The sequence below is a fragment of the Varanus komodoensis genome, unplaced genomic scaffold (genome assembly GCF_004798865.1).
Source record: "Varanus komodoensis strain SLA01 unplaced genomic scaffold, ASM479886v1 scaffold2, whole genome shotgun sequence".
In the NCBI taxonomy this organism is placed as follows: Eukaryota; Metazoa; Chordata; class Lepidosauria; order Squamata; family Varanidae; genus Varanus; species Varanus komodoensis.
Genome location: NW_025335568.1, coordinates 51,836,053 through 51,855,521, shown reverse-complemented (window position 1 = coordinate 51,855,521; position 19,469 = coordinate 51,836,053). Strand labels below are relative to the sequence as shown.

Sequence of the window (19,469 nt, the reverse complement as noted above, 5' to 3'; positions counted from 1 at the left end):
GGTGACTAGTCCAAGTAAATTACAGGTAATTAAATTCACCAAAGTCAAAGATGTAGTCATTTTTAAAAAATGTGTCTATTGGATGTCACAGTGTCTCTTTAATAGGGTTTGTCTGTCATCTATTCGCTGGAGGTGTAATAAAGCCAACATATATTTTAACTATATGTTTTGGAAATGCCCAATAGTTGCCTTCATTTGGGAGGATGTTATTATACAGATAAACCTTTTACTGGTCCATTTTTTTAAATTTTAGTGATGTGCATATCCTCTTAAAGTATATACAAACTTTTCTAGAAGTTAATGCATGATCAGCACAAATGGATTCTATGCACAAGGCTGTATAAGACTGATATTACAACATTGGAAGGATAAATACTTCCCGTAATGCAATGGATTGAAGGCCTTACAATACTTCCGTGTTTGAAGCAGTGGAGCCTATGAATATGACACCACTCACACATTGACTGAACTTATGTATAATTCTTAGAAAGGTGTATTTGAAGCAGTGGAGCCTATGAATATGACACCACTCACACACTGACTGAACTTATGTATAATTCTTAGAAAGGTGTATTTGCATACACACATGCATCTATGTTGCTACATTTTTTCCTTTTCCTTTTTAAATTTTTCACTGTAAAAAGAATTAGTAAAGAGAATAACTGTCATGTGCGCGGGCTCAGAAGAGTCCTGGATGCACACACAAGAGGAGGAAACTTCCCATAAGAACCAGTGTTGATGAGGAGCTATTTCTGGTGCCAGCAGAACAATCTGTACTCCCCAGATGCACAGAAGATGGGAATGAGAATAAACTCAGTAAGGAGATTCAGGGAGAAGTCCAAACAGAGGAGCATCAAGAGACCAATTTGGGTGTTGATGAGGAAACAGTCTCATAAGTTGCCGATATGGGATGTGGGAACTTAGGAGATAATGGGGAAGGAACTTTGGAGGATGCTCGTTCTCCCAGGCACGCGTGCAGATTGGGACAGCTAGAATTGAGACTGATTGAGAGACGCAAGGAAAGGGGTCATAGCACCCCACCTTTAGAAGGACCGCCCTGAAGGGTTCATAAACCCAGTGTAAGTTGAAGGCATTTAGAATGAGAGGACAACTTCTTAGCCTATGTGACTGCAGTTGTAATACTGTATAGAATAAATACATTTGTAGTATCAACTGGAGTGATTGCTTTCATTGGGAAGGAGCGTCAGCTTCATGACAATAACCCTAAATCTAATATTAAAGACATAGAAAATTGTCCTATTCCAAATAGGACTATCTGTCCATCTAGGACTGAACCTGGGACTTTCTACTGCAAAGCATGTGCTCCACCACCAAGCTATTCTGTGTGCTACCCTTGTGGTGCAGAACTTTAGGAATGGACCAAATCTGCTCCTCACAATAGCATTGCAATAAATCAGGGTTCTCCAGAATGCCAGAGCCCCTTCCTATGGCTGCATCCATTTCTCCCAACCACTGAACCTTTTCTGGGCTAATGGGAATTGCAGTCCTATAACATCCAGTGGGGTACATGCTGCCCACCCCAGGACTCTCAAATGCCCTTTCTGCATTGTGAATTGCCTTTTGGAACTGAATGTGTGCCTTCCTTTTTGATACTAGAAACCCTGATTTATCATAATGCTATTATGCCAGGGGACATACTGTATTCAGTAATTCCGGAGCCAAATTTTATTGAAATTTTGCTCTGGGGCAGAAGCTGGCTATCTTTTTTTAAAGCTTGCCTGTAAATTCAGTCATATTTTTTAAGGCACAAAGGATAGTTTGCCTTAACTTACTTAGAACTGCATTAACTTAATGTCAAAGAGTAATTTCAGTTTATTTCTCAACTGCAAATTCAGGATGGAGATAAAAACATATTCAGCTACAATGAAAAGGTAGAGAAGTTATATACCACTTTCCCCCTTTTTCTTTCTGCTTCTATGAGATCATTGATTAATATCTTGGAATACCATAGAATAATCAAAATTCAAATTTATTTTGCAACAGATTTGTTAGCATTATACTTTTGGTCTGTATTGGTGCCGACTTGGTAAGTTGCTTGGCATTGAATCCAACCATTGGTCCACCATGCCCAGTGCTGGCAACAGGGATTGGTTGCAGTTCTTCCAGCATCATTTTTCAACCCTGCCTGTAGGCAGAGATAGTAGGGACGTTGCCCACTAGGGCTGTAGCTCTAGAAGGCCCTCTGCTCCACCAACTTGCTGTCCATGACCTTGCTGAAATAGAGGTCCAGGGCCCTGATGATCTCAGTTGCCTCTGATTCCCCTGGGTCAGTCGGCACTCTCCCCTCTCCATACACCCCTTTTGATGGATAGGGCTGTCCTTAGGATACAGAATCCTTTAAAGGCACCCATAGAGAGACTTCACAATGTCTGTAAATTAGTTTTTGACCCTTCTTGGGGTGGTGCTTTTGCTTTTGTTTTTGCCCTGTAGGCCGGAGCCCAGTTTTCAGCACCTCCATGAAGATGCTGGGGATCAAACTGGGGCCTTTTGCAAGCCAGCCATGCGCTTTGCCACAGAGCTACAGCCTCTCGCAAACAGGCAAGCTGCCACCTTTCATTAGGAAAAAGGCAAATCTACTGATGGAGGATGACTGTAACTCTGTAGTTGTTGTCATTTACAACATATGGTTGTAACAGCAATGTGATCTTTCAGTAGCCCTAACATATGGTTGCTGCTTTCTAGCCATCTTTACTTCTGCCAGCCAGGATTACAATTTAATAAGCATCAGGAAGTCATTTTAGTAGGGATAATGTTTCTTCTAATGAATTGATTTCGTTGTAGGGCAGCAGACTGGTTAAAGAAATGTTGGTCAATGCACTGTATGAGTTTTAATGAGTTACTCAGTTCCTTAAATGTCTAATCACCCTACATTTGTACCTGTATTTACTTATAAATAAAAACTACTCCATTCTTTCTTTTAAAAACGTAGTGTCTAACAAACCATGATCAATAACATGAACGCAACATTCTTCCATTTAGCTGTCATCCCACAGCCAGGGTTTCATAAAAACTAATTTGTTCATGTTTGCCCCACAGCGCTACCTCGCTTCCATTACAACCTCTATCACCTTTCCAGCTTATGAGAGAATGGTGGAAACTTCTTCTAAGATGAGACAGTTCTGCCTTTAAAGGCAGCCTAAAAATAACTCTAAGTTTTTAAAAGATGTTACCTATAACCCACAACTTATAAAAGCAGCTGTATTAAAAATAGATCAACACAAAAGAAATCTGCTGTCCTAATTCATTAATCGATATAGATTTGATCAATTTTATTGGTTTCCTGTTAACTAGACTATGCATCGTTAGAAAACACAGGAGGTTTGTCGTGTGTACTTACGAGCAATCACCTGCTGGCCAGCTTTCAATGGATGGGCAGCAGGCAGGCATGGCAAATGCAATGCTTTCCTCTCCTGCCAAGTTCCAGTGAAATACCACTGTTGCCACCACAGCAAGTATTGCTGGCCCCAGAAAGATGCTCCCACTAGCTTCAGTGGCAGAACAGACAGATTCCAGGTGCAACTACAGTGGAGAGGAAACAGTTCAGCCTCCTACTGCATTGCAGCCCAAATGGAAATCAGAGATGACTCTGTGCCTGGTGGTACGTTTCCTAATGAGAGAGTCAGCCATCTATTTTGGCTCTGATTATCCAACTATAGTTCACCCGCAATGTATTAAAATGTAATTAATCATATATATATATATATATATATATATATATATATCCCTTACCTGGGACTAAATCCCATCAAAGTCAATGAGACTTTCTTCTAAGTAGATATGCAAAGGATTATGTTAAAATGGTGCAATTCTATTGGATTTGTCCTAAAGTTGTAAGGAGTGGCCAACTCTTGTCCTACCAGCTCATCCCTCACCATGGACTACGTGAGAGCCGATGGCAATGGTGGGCCAAATCATATAGAGGACCACAAGCTGCCCACTCCTGGGACAGTCCTGTTTTGGAGAGCTGACAGGCAGTCCCCTGCTTGAAGCTGGCCTCTGTTGGATGGACTGTCTGGTTGGAAGCCAAAGAACTATAAGAAGGGCAGATTGAGCAAACATACAGTCCTCTCCACAAATGTCTTGTATTTTTTTCAAACTACATTAAGATTTTGCACCTACAGATATACATTTGTATATGTTATTATGAAAATATATGTCTTCTTGGGGTGATGTGTGAATGGCCACCCTACAGCTAAATGACATTTGCTCACTGTATTTTTAATCTTCTCTTAGTGGCCATGTTTGCTAGTTTATATATTACCATGGCCCAAGCAAAAAAAAAGTACGGCCTTGTGAAAGCACAAAGGGGCTCGGGGAAGGGAAATGCACCAGCATGATGGGAATTCAAATTGTGGCTTAAAAAATGTCAAGAAGCCCTTTAATCTGCCCTGATTATTTATACTTGCTTTTCAAAGAATATGGCTAGGAAACAGTGCCAAACCAGAATGCAAACTGTCTTTTAAGGCACAATCCTATGCATGTTTCAACAGAAGAAAATCATAGGTGCATTTAGACACCATATGTATATTTGGCCAGGATGCCACAGACCTTTTCCTTGTCTAATATCAATTGGGATTGCACCATTAGATACCTAGTTTAACAGATTCAAGCAACTTCATAAAGTGTAGGACAGCTGTTTTTAAAAACAAACAAAAAATAAAAGGAAAAGAAAAGAAAAGAAAAGAGGGAAAAAAAGATTAAGAGGATGGTACTTTCCTATGATCTACTTTCTATCCTGACTGTAAATTTTCTTTTTAAGCAATAACTACATTTGTCCTAAAAGATTAAAATTGCTGAGCTGCTGTAAGATTGGTGTGAGCAACAGAGTTCAGATTAAATCTGGGAGAATTTACCTAATCATTTAAGAAGTCTGACAGAATCAAAAGATGACTATCACCTCCTCAAGGCTGGATAAGCTTTGTGATTTATCTGCATCTATGGATTATCACAGTCTTTTCCTTCTCGTTTTGCTTTCAGGGAATTGAAGTGCAAACTCTTTTGTGTATTTAGTGCTCTCACTGTGACTTTGACCTTTCTGACTAAAAATAAAACATCTACATTTTCAAATGATTTGGCTTTTATTTACCAGCCTGCATCTTAATATTTGTTGATGTGTCTCTGCTAATAAAGAGATAAGAAAATACTGTGTTTTCCAGTTAGGTCAGTTAGAGTTTAAAAAATTAGTATAATATATCCAACATGGAGGAAAACAGCTGAAAATGTTGTTGTTGTTGTTGTTTCCAATGAATATCTAAAGATGAGCATTGCACTGGGAAAATTCTTCTGCAAATACAGAAGACCACAAATATTAACATCTATGTTTTTCTTATTCCATATCTTCAGAGGTAAAAGAGAAATTCTCTTCCATATAATGTCATAAGGAAGGCTTTAAAACTGATTTTCTCATGGATTTTCAGGTATTGCCCAAATAGTTCAAGGCTATTCAGTGCGAGCATTTACGACTCCAGAATAGCACACTAAGTTTGAAATTCACACATTATTAGCCATGTGGAGATATTCATCCGCAGCTCCATACGCCCTGATTTGTGAAGCTTTGGCCATGAGCCATGCCCATCTTCTCCTTGTTTACCCCTTCCTTCTTGGCACTGTACACCAGTTTCAGTGCAGGTATTTTCACTTCCATTAAGATTAAGTTTCCCATCGTGGATTAGATCCAATTATGCTGACCTGCCAGTGAAAGGAATCCACTAGCATTATGGATTTTCCGCTCCCCACTGCAGTCCCCTGTGTGCTTCCCCCACACCTGCTCTAGAGGCTTAAGAGACCCAGTGGGAAGTCCCATTGCATGAGTGGACTTCTGTTCTATGCCTGAACTGGGAAATGCTGCCATAATGTCATAGATCAGGACAATCTATCAGGTTCACATCATGCCTAATGAAGTCATGGATGAGTACTTAAACTTGGCCTAAGTAACAGAGCTTGTTGTTCCACTGTGAATTTGTTTGTTCAGATTATTTATATTTAGTGATATAATCTCATTCCTTTGAAAGATTCTCTGACGAAATGCTTTGTTATCTACTATAACAGATTCCTGGACTAAAATCTGTCATTATGAGATACCTGATACCCAGAAGCCATTGCAAATATTCAGATGTGTGAGTGATAGCTCTACTTACTCTGCAAATGTTCAGATGCATGGGACTCTTAATTATTACTTCATATGTTTTCAAGGGAAATATGTGTCATTAAAAATGGTGTTGGCAACCAGTTAAAGCTGTTTCATTGAAGCTGATTAATTAAAAATTGCATTAAAACTGGGGTTGACAACCATTTAAAGAATTATTTGCCTTCCAACATATTAATAATTATACATATTTAAATGAAAATGTACTGCAACTTTAATATAGGTGACTTTTCAGATATGCAGGGGTAGACGATAAATGAATCTGGTTCAGAAATCCCACTGTTAGTACCACACGTCTCGTCACTTCCAATATAACACTATGCTTGATGTCCACCTCCTCATTTGGAAAAATTAGCTCCGAACATAGTTATTTTGTCTAATTAAGGACATTAGAAGCCCACAAAAATACTTCAGAGATGGCCATGAGCATGCATAAGGCACGAGAGACCAAGATTCAACCATAAAACCTGGTTCCTGAATAGAAGATATTTGTTGCCAGAGATTCACTGCCATATTTTGTGGCCAGTAGCTTCATCTTGACTACTGGCAACACCATTTTCTGGATGAAGCTAGACTTCAAGATCTCAGATTTCCTTTGATAATTAGTTTCCATGTGACCAATAACTGCTGGCATATTCATCCTCCATCATTTGATCTGATTTTTATATTAGCTATCATTATATCTTGGAGTAGTGGTTTCCACCACCAACTGATTAAAGGCAGGACCTCCTCAAAGAACATATATAATACAAGATGGGGTGTTGGTCACAGACTGCTGAGACTTGGAGTCTCTGCAGGGCTGGGTGGGAGCAATTAAGAGGGTCTGTCCTAAGAGCCTTCTGGTGGCTCTCGTAGATGGTCCTATCATCTCAACAGGAGATTTTGTCAAAATTCTGGTTGATTTCTAGAACTGGGAAACAGCTTGGGCAGTTAACATGGTCCCAAAGGATGGAGTCAAATGATCCCCCAGGTTTTACTGGAGGCAATGAAACAATTACACTTGACCAGAATGATGACAGCAGAAAAGTCAGAACAAATGAACTTGTCTAGAGCTTATTGAAGAGTCTGGTCTGTGGCAATAAAGGCCACAATGAAATTATACTTCTTTACCAAAATTGCATCTGTTCAGAGTCACCCAGCAGAGCCTTTTTGGCTAGTCAAAGTCCCGTTGCACCCTGGGCCACAAGGTGAAACATTCAGTAGCCTGTTTTCACCAATCTGCATGACACTTTATGGAAACGGAATTCCATAGTTGACAAAGGTCTGGTGGATATAACTATGGCTCCTGCTTACCCAGTAATAGTGGATACTTTTCAGTTTGTACAACCCAAAGATATGAACCAGATCCTTGGAGAGAAGAGGCCTGCCACTTGCATGCTGACACTTTGCCCTTTGACTGACCGTACGGGTAAGGGCAGTAGTGAATGCCTCTTAATAACAAGCTGTGATTCTCTCTTGCCTCAAGGAGTCAGTGGTAAGCCTATTATTTAAGAACAAAAGCACCACTCCTGATTCCCACTATACTGGATAATTTCTGCCAGTCTCCAATATTTCATTCATGGGCAAGGTGCTGGAAAGATGCCATTTTCTCAGCTCCAAGATTTCTGGGTGAGATGGCTTGTTGCTGTTGTTTTGTGCTGTCAAATCATCTCTTGACTTTTGGCAAGCCTATGAATGGATGTCCTCCAAAATGCCCTGCCCTTGACAGCCTGGCTCAGCTCTTGAAATGCAAGGCTGTGACTTCCTTTATACAATCAACCCATCTCATATTTGGTCTTCCTCATCTGCTTCTGCCTTCAGATATCCCTACTTGTTTCCCTACTTATCTTCAGTGAGTCTTGGCTTCTCATGAACAGCTTGAAGTACATCAGCTTCATTTTCATGTTTGCTTCCAGGACTTCCAGTTCTGGCCTGAATTGATCTAGGACCCCCTTGTTCATCTTCCCATCGGTCCAGGGTATTCCTACAGGTCTCCTCCAGCACCATGTTTTGAACACATTCATTCTCTTCCTTTCTGCTTTCTTCACTTCCCAGCATCTACACCCAAGCATAGTGATTGGGATTGCAGTTGCGTGGATGATCTTGGCCTCGGTCTCCAGGGAAACACCCTTACACTGGACTATCTTTTTGAGTTCCTTCATTACTGCCCTTCCTTTACTGCTCTTTTTCTAACTTCTTGGCTACAGTCTCCATTTGAGTTGATGGTTGAGCCAAGGAATGCAAAATTTTTCACAATTTTAATTTTCTCATTGTAGACACTAAAATTGTGTAATTCTTCTGTTGTCATGATTTTTGTTATTTTCGTGTTCAGCTGCAGTTCTTCTTTCACACTTTCTTCATTCACTTTCATCAGGAGTCATTTCAAACTATTGCTACTTTTTGCCAGTAATATGGTACATAATAGTAATATAGTGAAATGGATTCTCTAAGATTCATTTCAGTCCAGATTCAGGCCTGATTATGGGAGTGAGACTGCTCTGATGGTATTTTATTGTTTCAATGTATTTTAAATAATTTTGGTAAGCTGCCTTGAATTCCTTTTTATAATACGGTAGGATAAAAATAAAATAATAATGAAATGGCCATTAACATAAGATCACTAGAAAAAAAAGACCAGTTCATTTCAGAGAAGATAAATATAGCTTTAGTCAAGGAAGTGAAATGAAATTTCCATGGACTTTTGCTGACTGGATGCTGCTGACTGAAAGAGAAGAAAGCTTTGGCCAGCTTTAATGTTTAAATATTTTATCTTGAATCCAGTATATGATATGCATTGTAGATGAACCAGGAACACTCATATCCAAATATTTCCTGTGCATGGTGTGTCTTCCAAGCAATTTCACTAAAGTGAAACTTCTGCAACGAGGGCTCCTTTGCATTGTAACATCACATTGAGTGCTTCGGAATATATCTTTGGTAGATTACAGTGGGAAACCTCTTTAAGTCACAGGGTCAAATGTAGTTTTAGAAGAGTTCTCTGAAGATACACCAAAAGGCAAGAGCAAAAACACAAGAACTAGAGGCATATTGTATCTTACAGTTCTTACTGTCTTAAAAGAGGCACATCCGGAAAGGAAACCACTGAAACCTGAAAACTACCAAATAATCAGTGACTGGGGGAAAGGGTCTGTGACCAGCTGGAGAACATTGGAAAGCTGGACTGAGGCCCTAGCAGGGCCAGATTTGAGGCCCTGGGATGGCCAGATATGGCCTGTGGGCCTAAGGTTCCCTACCCCTGTAGATAAACATACAAAGACAGAATACTGTAGGGGAACCTACCCAAAATGGCAACAACTTCATCATCCTGGATTACTTCCAAGGATCCCGAAACCACAAAGCAAAGGTTGTCCACACTCTCTCCAGCATGGTAAATGAGATCCCCAGGAGCACAGTGCACAGTCTGGAATTCCATGGCCAGAGCTCTCAGGCATCCATCGCTAGCCAGCCTGAATGCAGGGTGCTCTTTAAAAACTTTCCGATTCAGATGCACACAGATGTCTGCTCGCATATCCTTAGGGCAAATCTGCAAAACCTGAGAAAACATCACCAGAATGAGTCTCTGTGTATAAGACACCAGTGTGCTATATTCCTCTGTGCATGTTTATTAAGATACACTTTTGTTCTTTAAAAATTACGGTTGCCCAGGATATTTGTTTTGGCTTTCTTTTGGAGAGCTGGTCGTGAAAGGTAAATCCCACTAGTGACAAATCCCTCTTTGCACTTTTGGACAACATAGAGTTGGATGAAAGAGAAAAAAGTGGCAAATTCACCACAGTGCCTGTTTACTGAGACTTATTACGTCTCCTTCTTCAGCAGCTGCCTGCAACATAACAGAATGCATATATATAGAAATGTGGGTGTATTTATTTCTGTTCAGTCCATGGGGTGCCATGTTGTATGCCATATGGCTTTTCTGTAGGAGTGTTTTGAAAAGTGCCTATTTTGTTAGGTTGCAGGCCAAACATTGGGTGGGCAAAGCATGCAATACATGGGCTTTTTTTCTCTTTTGGTGACTGGAGTGCTTCTTTGGAAGGCTTTGAGATAATGGAATCTCGCCATCTGCCTCCTAAGTGATTTGATTTCCTTACTAGGAAACTGAGCTACCTAGAAAAATCTTCTTCTAATATACCAAACCGACTCTTGAGAAACTTCAAGGTGGCTGTCTTAGTTATCCTGCAATCAACAGTGTGTTGTCACCAAGAAAGGCACTGCTGTGAAAAAGGCAAGCTCCCCCATTTTAGGCATAATTAGGAAATGAATTAGAATAAAACCTGCAAATATCATATTGCCGTTATACAAATCTGTGGTGTGACTGCGCTTGGAACACTGTGCACAGTTCTGATCACCATGTCACAAAGAGGATATTGCGGGATTGGGAAATGTGCAGAAGAGGGCACCTTAAATGATCAAATGCTGGGACAACTCCCCGTAAGGAAACATTACCACAGGTGGGATTGCTTGGATTAGAAAAAGGTGAGTTAGAGGAGGCATGTTGAAGGCAGATAGATTATGTAAGGTGTGGAGATATTTTTCTCTGTTTATCATGATGCGAGAATCTGGGGTTATCGCATAGAGCTGATTAGCAGAAGATTCAGGTCAGATAAAAGGAAGTACTTCTTTACACAACACATGGTTAAACTCTGGAATTCACTTCTCAACCTGTATTGATGGCTGCCTGTTTGGATGACTTTAAAAGGGGATTGGACAAATTTAGGAAGGAAAAGGCCATCAGTATTCCTATAAGCAGCCATTGCTGGTAAATTTGGATGGGAGGTTGCTATTCCGGTCACATCCTGCTTGTAGTTGGCTACTGAAGGACCCTTGGTCCAATCCAGCACAGCACTTCTTATGTACTTATGGTGGCTCCTGCTCCCAGCAACCCTCTCCCCCTGTGGTCCAAGAGATGGAAATGGTGGCAAACTAGAGATGCCCCTGACTTCTAATCACACTATTCTATTTTACTTTTCTTTTTTTGGTAACAGTTATTATTTCAAATGTTTTTATATTTCATGTGTGTTTATGTAAGTCCCCTAGAGATCTTATTATAAATTAAATACTGCATGAATTGGCTTCAGGTTTTAGAATCCTATGCGTTGTATCCAGTGTTAGTCCTGCTTAGGGTAGACACAATAACACACATGTGATTTAAGTTAGCCATGACTAATGTAATTCCTATTTAGTTCAATAGATCGGTTTAAAACAGGAGTAACATTGGATATTACACTTTGAGCCCTCTCTATGTGCACTGATGTTTTCCAAAGAACAGATTTTTTTGGTTTTATGGAATAAACTGAACCATCTTCAAATGTCTAGAGAATGGAGTAAAGTAAGATTAAATAATTAAAATACCCACTGAGAATGGTGGCATCTTTGCATGCTTTTTTTGGCAATGATTGTCAATGCTAAACTGGGACATGTCCAATGATGCAAGCTTAAGAGATGTGTTCAAAAAGCCCTCTTGACTCTGAAGTTCCCACATAATTACATTACATTTAAAAGCTCTTCAATAAAAAGGCAAGCTAAATCAGTTGCATTTTGGGTGTCTAAGACCATGATAATGTTTTAACTATGATATAAGTTTTTCAGGCAACAAAATCAATAGACAGAATGCATATCGCATACTGAAACAGGCATACATTCAGGGTCTCTGCACAAATGCACTGGCGATTTAGAATGCAGGTATGATCAGGGGAGTCCCAATTTCCTTTGTGGTTTTTTTTTAAATCAGAAAATAAATTAATCTGCAAAGCAGGATGTCATTTATCAAGCAGGAGTACCCCACTCCCAGAAGCAATCCTAAAATGGATGGGGGAAGGTGAGGTTGTCCAGCACTTCCAACACTCAGTAGGCCTGTTCCATCAAGGGCAAAAAGGGGTGAGGTCTTACTATCCTTCTTCTGGGGAGGAATTAGTTGTGGCTGGCACACGGGAGGAAAATCCTGGGGGTGGGGAGTTACCAACAAGCAAGGTAATAAGCTCAACAAGTGTGAGCCTAGTTCATTTGTAATGCTAACCCAAATAATTGCTTAAATATGGGTTATTATTGAATCATGGCTTCTTGTTGATTCATGGGTTGTTGTCACATGTGAATGCTTCTCTATGGTTTAACTATAGGTAGTTAACACGAGGGATGTAGAAATCATATCATGACTTGAAATCATGATATGAAATCATATCATGATATGAAATCATATCATTTGGCAATGTTCCTGAAGCTGTATAGTCTGTGGAGCTTGAGAACTGGACTTGAGAGTTTACAGACTGGTAGTCGTTCTTATATATGTTATCTGCTATCAGCAGTGAAGCGCTTTTGCCTAAGCAATATGTTACACTGCTTAAGATTTGAACAGGTCAGTTACTAGAATTTATCTAGATGCATCTTCTTTAAGATTCCATTGAAGGTCTTTAAGATAGTTGAAGATTTTTCATATTTATTCAACTAATTCATCAAAGTATATCAGATGTGACTTAATAGTCTTTGTACTGTTCTCATTAAAATACCTTTGATGCAATAGATATAAGTATGTGCCTATTTATTAAAATATGTAAATCACCCCTTTTATCCCAAAAGCAATATCCAATGATGCTAACAATTTTAATGCAATCTTTCTAAAATAAGTATGTTACAGAAGGCTGAATGTGATTTTAAAGTCAAAGATAACATAAACATTCAGAATATACAACAGGCAGGGATCTGCTCTCTCTTTACTTTTTGAATCAGTGTTGTGCTGGAATGAGCATCTAGAAAAAGAGAAGCTCAGGACCTCAGAAGAAATTATGTCACCAGCTAGAGCAGCAGACTAATTCATGGATCCTACTTTTTCTGGCATGTGAAAAAGGTGGTGATGTTTCTTACAAGTTAAAATAGAAGTCAGAGAAGGGAAAAAACCATAAATGGTAACCTTTTTTCATTTCTTTGACTGGGTTTCTCTTTGTGCTATCAGCTTAAAGGGTGACTTTTTTGCATTTCTAACTAAAAATGGATGGTCTTTGGTTAAAGCTTTATGTGTTTTATAAGGTGCACTATGTGGTCAGAAGTAAGAAGTTCAATGGAGCTTCCTCCCAGTTAACTATGGATAGGACTGCAGTCATGCCTGATAAACTAGATTGGATGTTTTATTAGCAGTTCCTTTGTTCTGAAAATCTGTATTATATTGTGGTGTGTTTTTAACCAGAATGTTAACAGAAAAGCAGGACATAAACTTATATATTCTGAGGGGAAGGAATATGGATTCTCCTTATGACATCACTATGGGAGAGTCATGGTGAGATCCGGCACTTCCAAATTTACCACTACTCTTCTTATAACTCCTAGGACATTCATGAAAAATCAGGTATAGAAACGGAAAGAGTGTTAAAGCAACCAGAGCGGCACAGTGATTAAAGTTCTGGACAGGCACTCAGGAGGTCCAATTTCTAGTCCCCAGTTTGGCCATGAAGCTCACTGGGTGACTCTGGGCCTAACACACCTCACAGATTTGTTGTGGGAATAAAACGGAGAAGAGGAAGAGGAGGAAAATTATGTAAGCTGCATTGAGTGCTTTTCAGAAGAAAGTGGACTATAAATATAATAAATAAAGAATAGCAGTTTCAACAATCAGCATTCGTATTTGCAACAAAGTCTGGGATTCTCCAACAGCTTGAGAAGAAGGAAAAGTCAACTTTTGCTTCCAAAAATCTCCCCTTTTTAATAGCAGTATGAGTATCTTTGTTGCATGGGGGTCCCCATGAAGGTGGGGGTTCATTGAGGTCTTTCATCCATGCATTGCCCATGTCCAGATTCACTTAGCTTTTGTAAGCCTGCTGAATTACGCCTTTGTCAGGGAGAGAGACCAGTAGCACCTGTGCCACATGCAGGAGGTCCTATTTTCTAAGTAGAGCTGCAAGAGAGCCCGACCTGAAATCCAGGAGAGCTACTCCCAGTCAGGCTCAAGAGTACTGAGCTAGGTGGACCAGTGGGGCAACACAGTATAAGGTTGCTTCTCACATTCTTAACTGCATTCCCTGCAATGCCCCAGCTGTAGCAAGAAGAGCAACAGGCCAAAGGAGAAGGAAAGGGGGAAGACTTCTTCATCTTCTTCCACTGCTTGCCTTTGCTTCTCCTCTTGTTCTGACACAACTGACTGAAGGCAGATAAAGAATGTGGTGACTAGGGCGCCATATCTTTCATAGCCCACCATTTGTCCTGGGAAAATCTAGTTTTCAGAATCAAGGGTGCTTACCTTTTCAGTATCGATACCTCTGGACATGGACCAGGTGGAAACAATGTAGTCCATCACACGTTCACTCAAGCCTTTGGGAACTTGGTAGAGTTTCAGGAAGTCACGGACACTGTTGAGCATTTCATGGTATCTATTCGTATTCGCATACATTTGCTGGAAGATAGTTGTCACATTACCAAAAATAGTTGCATATAGCAGAGCTGTAAACAAAAGCAGGAGGGGAGAATAAAGGTGGGTATTTGCTGATATCTTAAGAAGCATGCAGGAAAGAACAACATTGACACGGTGTATTGTCTATATGAGAGAATATTGCAATTCCATGAAATGCAGCACTAATTAAGCTAATGGTTGGAGATTGATGAAGCAATGCTATTTATTGGACTGTTGCTATAACCATTCCAAACAGTGTACGGACACATGTTACTGGAAGGTTTTATATCTTTGCTGTCCTATCCATAAAAAGGGATGGTACAGGCCGACAGGTCCAAAAACTAAATGCACAAATGTGCATATACTAATTTACATGTACCCCAAGGTCTGTGGTGGGTGACTGGGTTCACACACCACATTAAGCCACCATGGGTTCAGAGCCTTAGTGGCTGAGTTTTTTGCCCAAACCTGGCACCCCCACCCCCAGTTTCTTTGAGGCTATGAAGCCACCCAACAAGCCATGGCTTGTGGTGGTTTTGTGCCCACCCTGGGCTTGCTGTACTGTTTGAACCCAAAAGACAAAGCAAGCTCAGTGGAAGCCCCAAAGCCTATGTGCTCCTCTAGCCAAGTAGATTCAATGACAGTCATCCAAAGTGCCCAAGTGTCACTACTATTATTTGACAAATACTGTTGGCTTCCCTACTGCCACTTGGACTTCTGAATAAGGTTTTGTTAGTTCCATGCTTTCATAACATACAGAACTTCATAAAGACCTGCACATTTTATTTTTAATGGTTTACATTTTAAAAGTTCAAAGCATTACAGCTGTAAAGCAAAGGGAAAACCAAAATTTAAAAGGCAAAAGGAGGAGGAAGGATGTACCAAATTGAAACACCCTAAAACATGCCAGGTGCGACATAATTGAATATGACTTAGTACTTAAAACAAATGAAATAAGAAAAAATAAGGTATCACTCAATGCTTATGAACTGTCAATTTAATTCTCATCTTTCAGCTCTAGAGAAAACTGTGCTCTAACATGTTTATTTTCAAATCTATTATTACAATATCATATTAGAGGGTTCTGGTATGATGCAAATCTATCAATTGTTGTTTCCCTTCAGCTCTGACATGCACAATAACTGTATTTTTTTCTGAAATCAAAACTCTCCATACTTTGTGAAGTCATGCTGACAAAGCAGAGGTATCTTAACAGTTTTATTTATTTGTCTATTTCTTCCTTGTAGTCATTATTTTCTGCAATTTACCTATTGCGGTCAGTACCATATTAATCACCCATTCACCATGTTTTCTACCATAATCTCTTATATTGCTTAAAAACGCAAATCTAGTTTAACTTGTATTCTTACATGATCTGCCATATAACCAACAAAAATCATTTTATTCTAGGACAAACCTGCTGAACATATATGGTAATCTATGACAACAGTCTCCTGTGTATGTTTATGCCCATCTTTATGTTCAAGTGTTGCTATAATCAATGGTGCCTACTCCCTAAGGAGTAAATACAGGATTATAGGATGAATCAAGCGAGTTGACTTTCAAGGGTGGGGTTAAAAATCCATAACTACTTTCAAACATCATCTCTGAATGGCTTTGTTCTTGGGATGAATGCAACCACATCAGGGGACTGGCAAGCTGGCGTTGCTCCAGGCTGGTATGGGAGAAGGCAGCCCCACTACACCCCACAGCGCGGTTACACTGCAGTCATCTGCAGGCCGTGGAATCATCCCATACGAGGCCCCCAGCCAGCCCGAACATTTTTGGGAGGAGCAGGTCATTTGGCTTGGAGGCATTCTTAACTATTGCTTAATTATTTGTTTGCAAAAGGATATGGAAGGCACAACAAATTAGAGACACAGTCCACCCATGGCGGTCCCATCTTTTTTCATTGGTATTCTTTAATACACCCGTCTCTGGGTTGAAGGAACTGTAACTGTGTGAAGAGATGTTTCGTCAGATAGACAGTCCAATATTTAATTCATTCACCATTTTTGACACCCATTAATTGATAAATATACTTGTAGAACAATTCTGTACAAGTCTACTCAGAAGGAAGTCCCACTAATTCCCAAAAGAACTTATTCCCAAGTAAATGCCTATAAGGACAATGTTTTATTGTGCTACTGAGGCATGTACAGGATGAGATTGTTGTCATACAGAGCCCTAAACAACTTGGGACCATGCTGCCTACCAGAACACCTTTGCTTCCATCTACCAGATGACATATGAGATCATCAGAGGAAGCCTTGCTGGTCTTTTTGAAATTAACAGAATGTTGCCCTGTAGTAACTCAGAAATGTACCTTCTCAGCAATGGTGCTCAGCCGCTGGAGAACCTTCCCTCACTCACTTTGGAAGACAGAAAATGTGGAAGGCCTCAAGCACCTCCAGAAAATGCACTTGATCACTCAGGCTTACAATTAAATTAATCAAGCTGCCCCATTTGTATCACTTATGCATTGCTCTGTAATTTTTTAACTGAAGTTGTTTTTAATATTGCATTTCAAATGTGATTTCAATGCATATATGTGAACTGTTTGTAGATTTTAATATAATTAAATGGTATACAGATATTAAAAATAAATAAGTTGTGCAAAGATGGGAAAATGATTTGGATTTACAACCAATTGGCATAATATAATTTAGAGCACAATCCTACATGCATTCAGTGGACTGCCTTGTTAGACATGTATTATTTTTAAGTGGCAAATGCAGTTTCTTTTCAGCCAAACCTCCATTTACCCTCTAAGGTAAAATCTACATAATCTTCTACAGAAGTTGTAATTTTAATCACTGGTTGATGCAAGAGTCCTTGAATGGAGCAGCATAGACTTACTTGCATCTAAACAAAAAAAAGTGGAAGTCCAAAGCTGTGGACAAGTTTATATAATTAATTAGTGTGCAGAACCATCAGCACAAAGAGCTCCTTTTCTCTTTTTCTTTTGTGGTTACTGATAAGAAAAATCATGGGTCTTGGGCTGAGCAAGTTGAGCACGTCACCTCAGCAACAGACTGAAGGAGGTGCGAGGCTAAGCTTGGAAGCTCTGGGTTTGCTGCGTGTTGTACTTTTTGCATAAACTAGGGCAAACAGAATGACATTTTTAAATAGAAAAACTGTCTTCAATTAGCCTAAAAGTATGTTCCTTTTAAAATGACCAATCTGATGCCATCTGTTCAAGATAAAAATCAGCAGAACTTGCTTCAGTTTGCAAGGCCTTCCAGTCTTGGACAAGGTACACAACTTGTCGACCCTGCAAAACCGAATGGGGCGGTGGTGGGGTGGGCACACAAAAGGCACTCCTTGCCCAGGGCCCACATGGCTACTGGTTTTTATAAATATCTCCCGTCTAGACAGTGCACTTGGGAGCAATCATGTGAAATAACATTGTGTTGAATGTTGAACTTCAATTTCATTCTGAAGTACATTTATAGTGAACACTTAACTACACAGGAACATAGGAAGTTGCTTTCTGTGTGTGTGCATGCTTGCATATATCTCATAACCTGGCAACCACTGATGTCTCAGGATGGCTTATAACAAAAGTAATGACTAAAATTAAATAAACAAGCAATAAATAAAACAAAGCACAACATCTGACATCTCAGTGTGATAAAACCCAGATTAAAACCAATTAGACATTAAAATAATGTGGGGGGGGGGGGGCGGTTTTCACTTGATGCCAAAAAGAATAAAGCATTGGAACCAGGTGAACCTCTCTGGGGAGCGTATTCCAGGAGGGCTTCCGGAGCAGGCCTTCCACCTCAGATCTCAAGGAGCAGGAGGACACATAGAGAAGGAGGCACTCCTTCAAGTAGCCAGGATCCAAGCTGTTATAGGTCATCACCAGAACCTTAAATTGGGCCTGGACTTCAATTGGCAGTCAGTGTAAATGACAGAGGACTGGCATTATATGCAAATACCCGCCAGTCCCCGTTAACATCCTGGCTGCTCTATTCTGAACCAACTGATGTATTCGGACCATTTCAAGGGCAGCCCCACATAGAGCACGTTAATCAATAAGTTACTAGGGTATGGGTCACTGTTGCTACGCATTGCTCATCCAGGTAAGGGCATAGTTGGTGGATCAGGTGAAACTGAAGGAAAGCGCTCCTCATCACTGCTGCCACCTGAGACTCCAGAGACAGCTCTGGGTCAAGGCGCACTCCCAAACTGCTTATACAGTCAGATCATGGGTCAGTCTGGCCCAGAGTGGACAACACTGAGTGGCAGTGGTTCTCGGAGGTTCCAGGAGGCACTTTCCAGCCCTGCCTGGGGAAAATGGAACACTCCACATCCCTCCAACACATGTGCTGTACCACTACACCACACCTTCCACTGAGAAGGAGTCACTGCAACACACCTCACCATCAAAACGTGTTACATGAGCTCATCTTAGTCTCATTTATTTGAGGTTCTTTAAGAGAAGTTTTCACTATTTGCTACACAAGAAGAAACCAGAGAAAGCTTTCTTATGTTACAGTCAAAATTAGTATTCCTCCTACGTGGCAACACCTGCCATTCCCGCAGCAGTACCTTAATACAAAATCTTTTCAGCAGATGTCATTTAATGCACAAATCTCTCAGCCAGGACGGAGTGTCGTCATATTATTCTCTGTCCAGACTATGGCATCTTGCCCATGACAGTGTGGCAGCTCATTAACAAGGCAGTCTATGCTGCCCCCTCACTGAAAATGGTGCTTTAAGTAACCTCAAAGATAAAAGCACGCATTCACCACTGCCAGTTACTGTGTGTTACAAAGGTCAGTCAGAATGGAGAACATACTAAATAACAAGCTACTTTTAAAGCTAGTAAAAAAGAAGATGGGAATGGAACAACTCAAGCATGTCCAAAAGTAATGCAGTCCCTTAGTTATCACAATGCAAAATGGGTCTTTTTAAAGTGTTTTT

The 19,469-nt window shown here is 40.2% G+C and overlaps 1 protein-coding gene across 1 annotated transcript in view; it reads right to left on the bottom strand.

Annotated features, from left to right (window-relative positions):
* The window catches only part of KCNH1 (potassium voltage-gated channel subfamily H member 1), a 274,699-nt gene that overhangs the window by 126,728 nt on the left and 128,502 nt on the right, over positions 1–19,469 (bottom strand). The window contains exons 8-9 of the mRNA XM_044428808.1: positions 14,388–14,587; positions 9,446–9,698 (exon numbers count right to left, since the gene is read on the bottom strand). Of these exons, the coding sequence (XP_044284743.1) occupies positions 9,446–9,698; positions 14,388–14,587 (453 nt within the window). The remainder of the gene's footprint in view (positions 1–9,445; positions 9,699–14,387; positions 14,588–19,469) is intronic.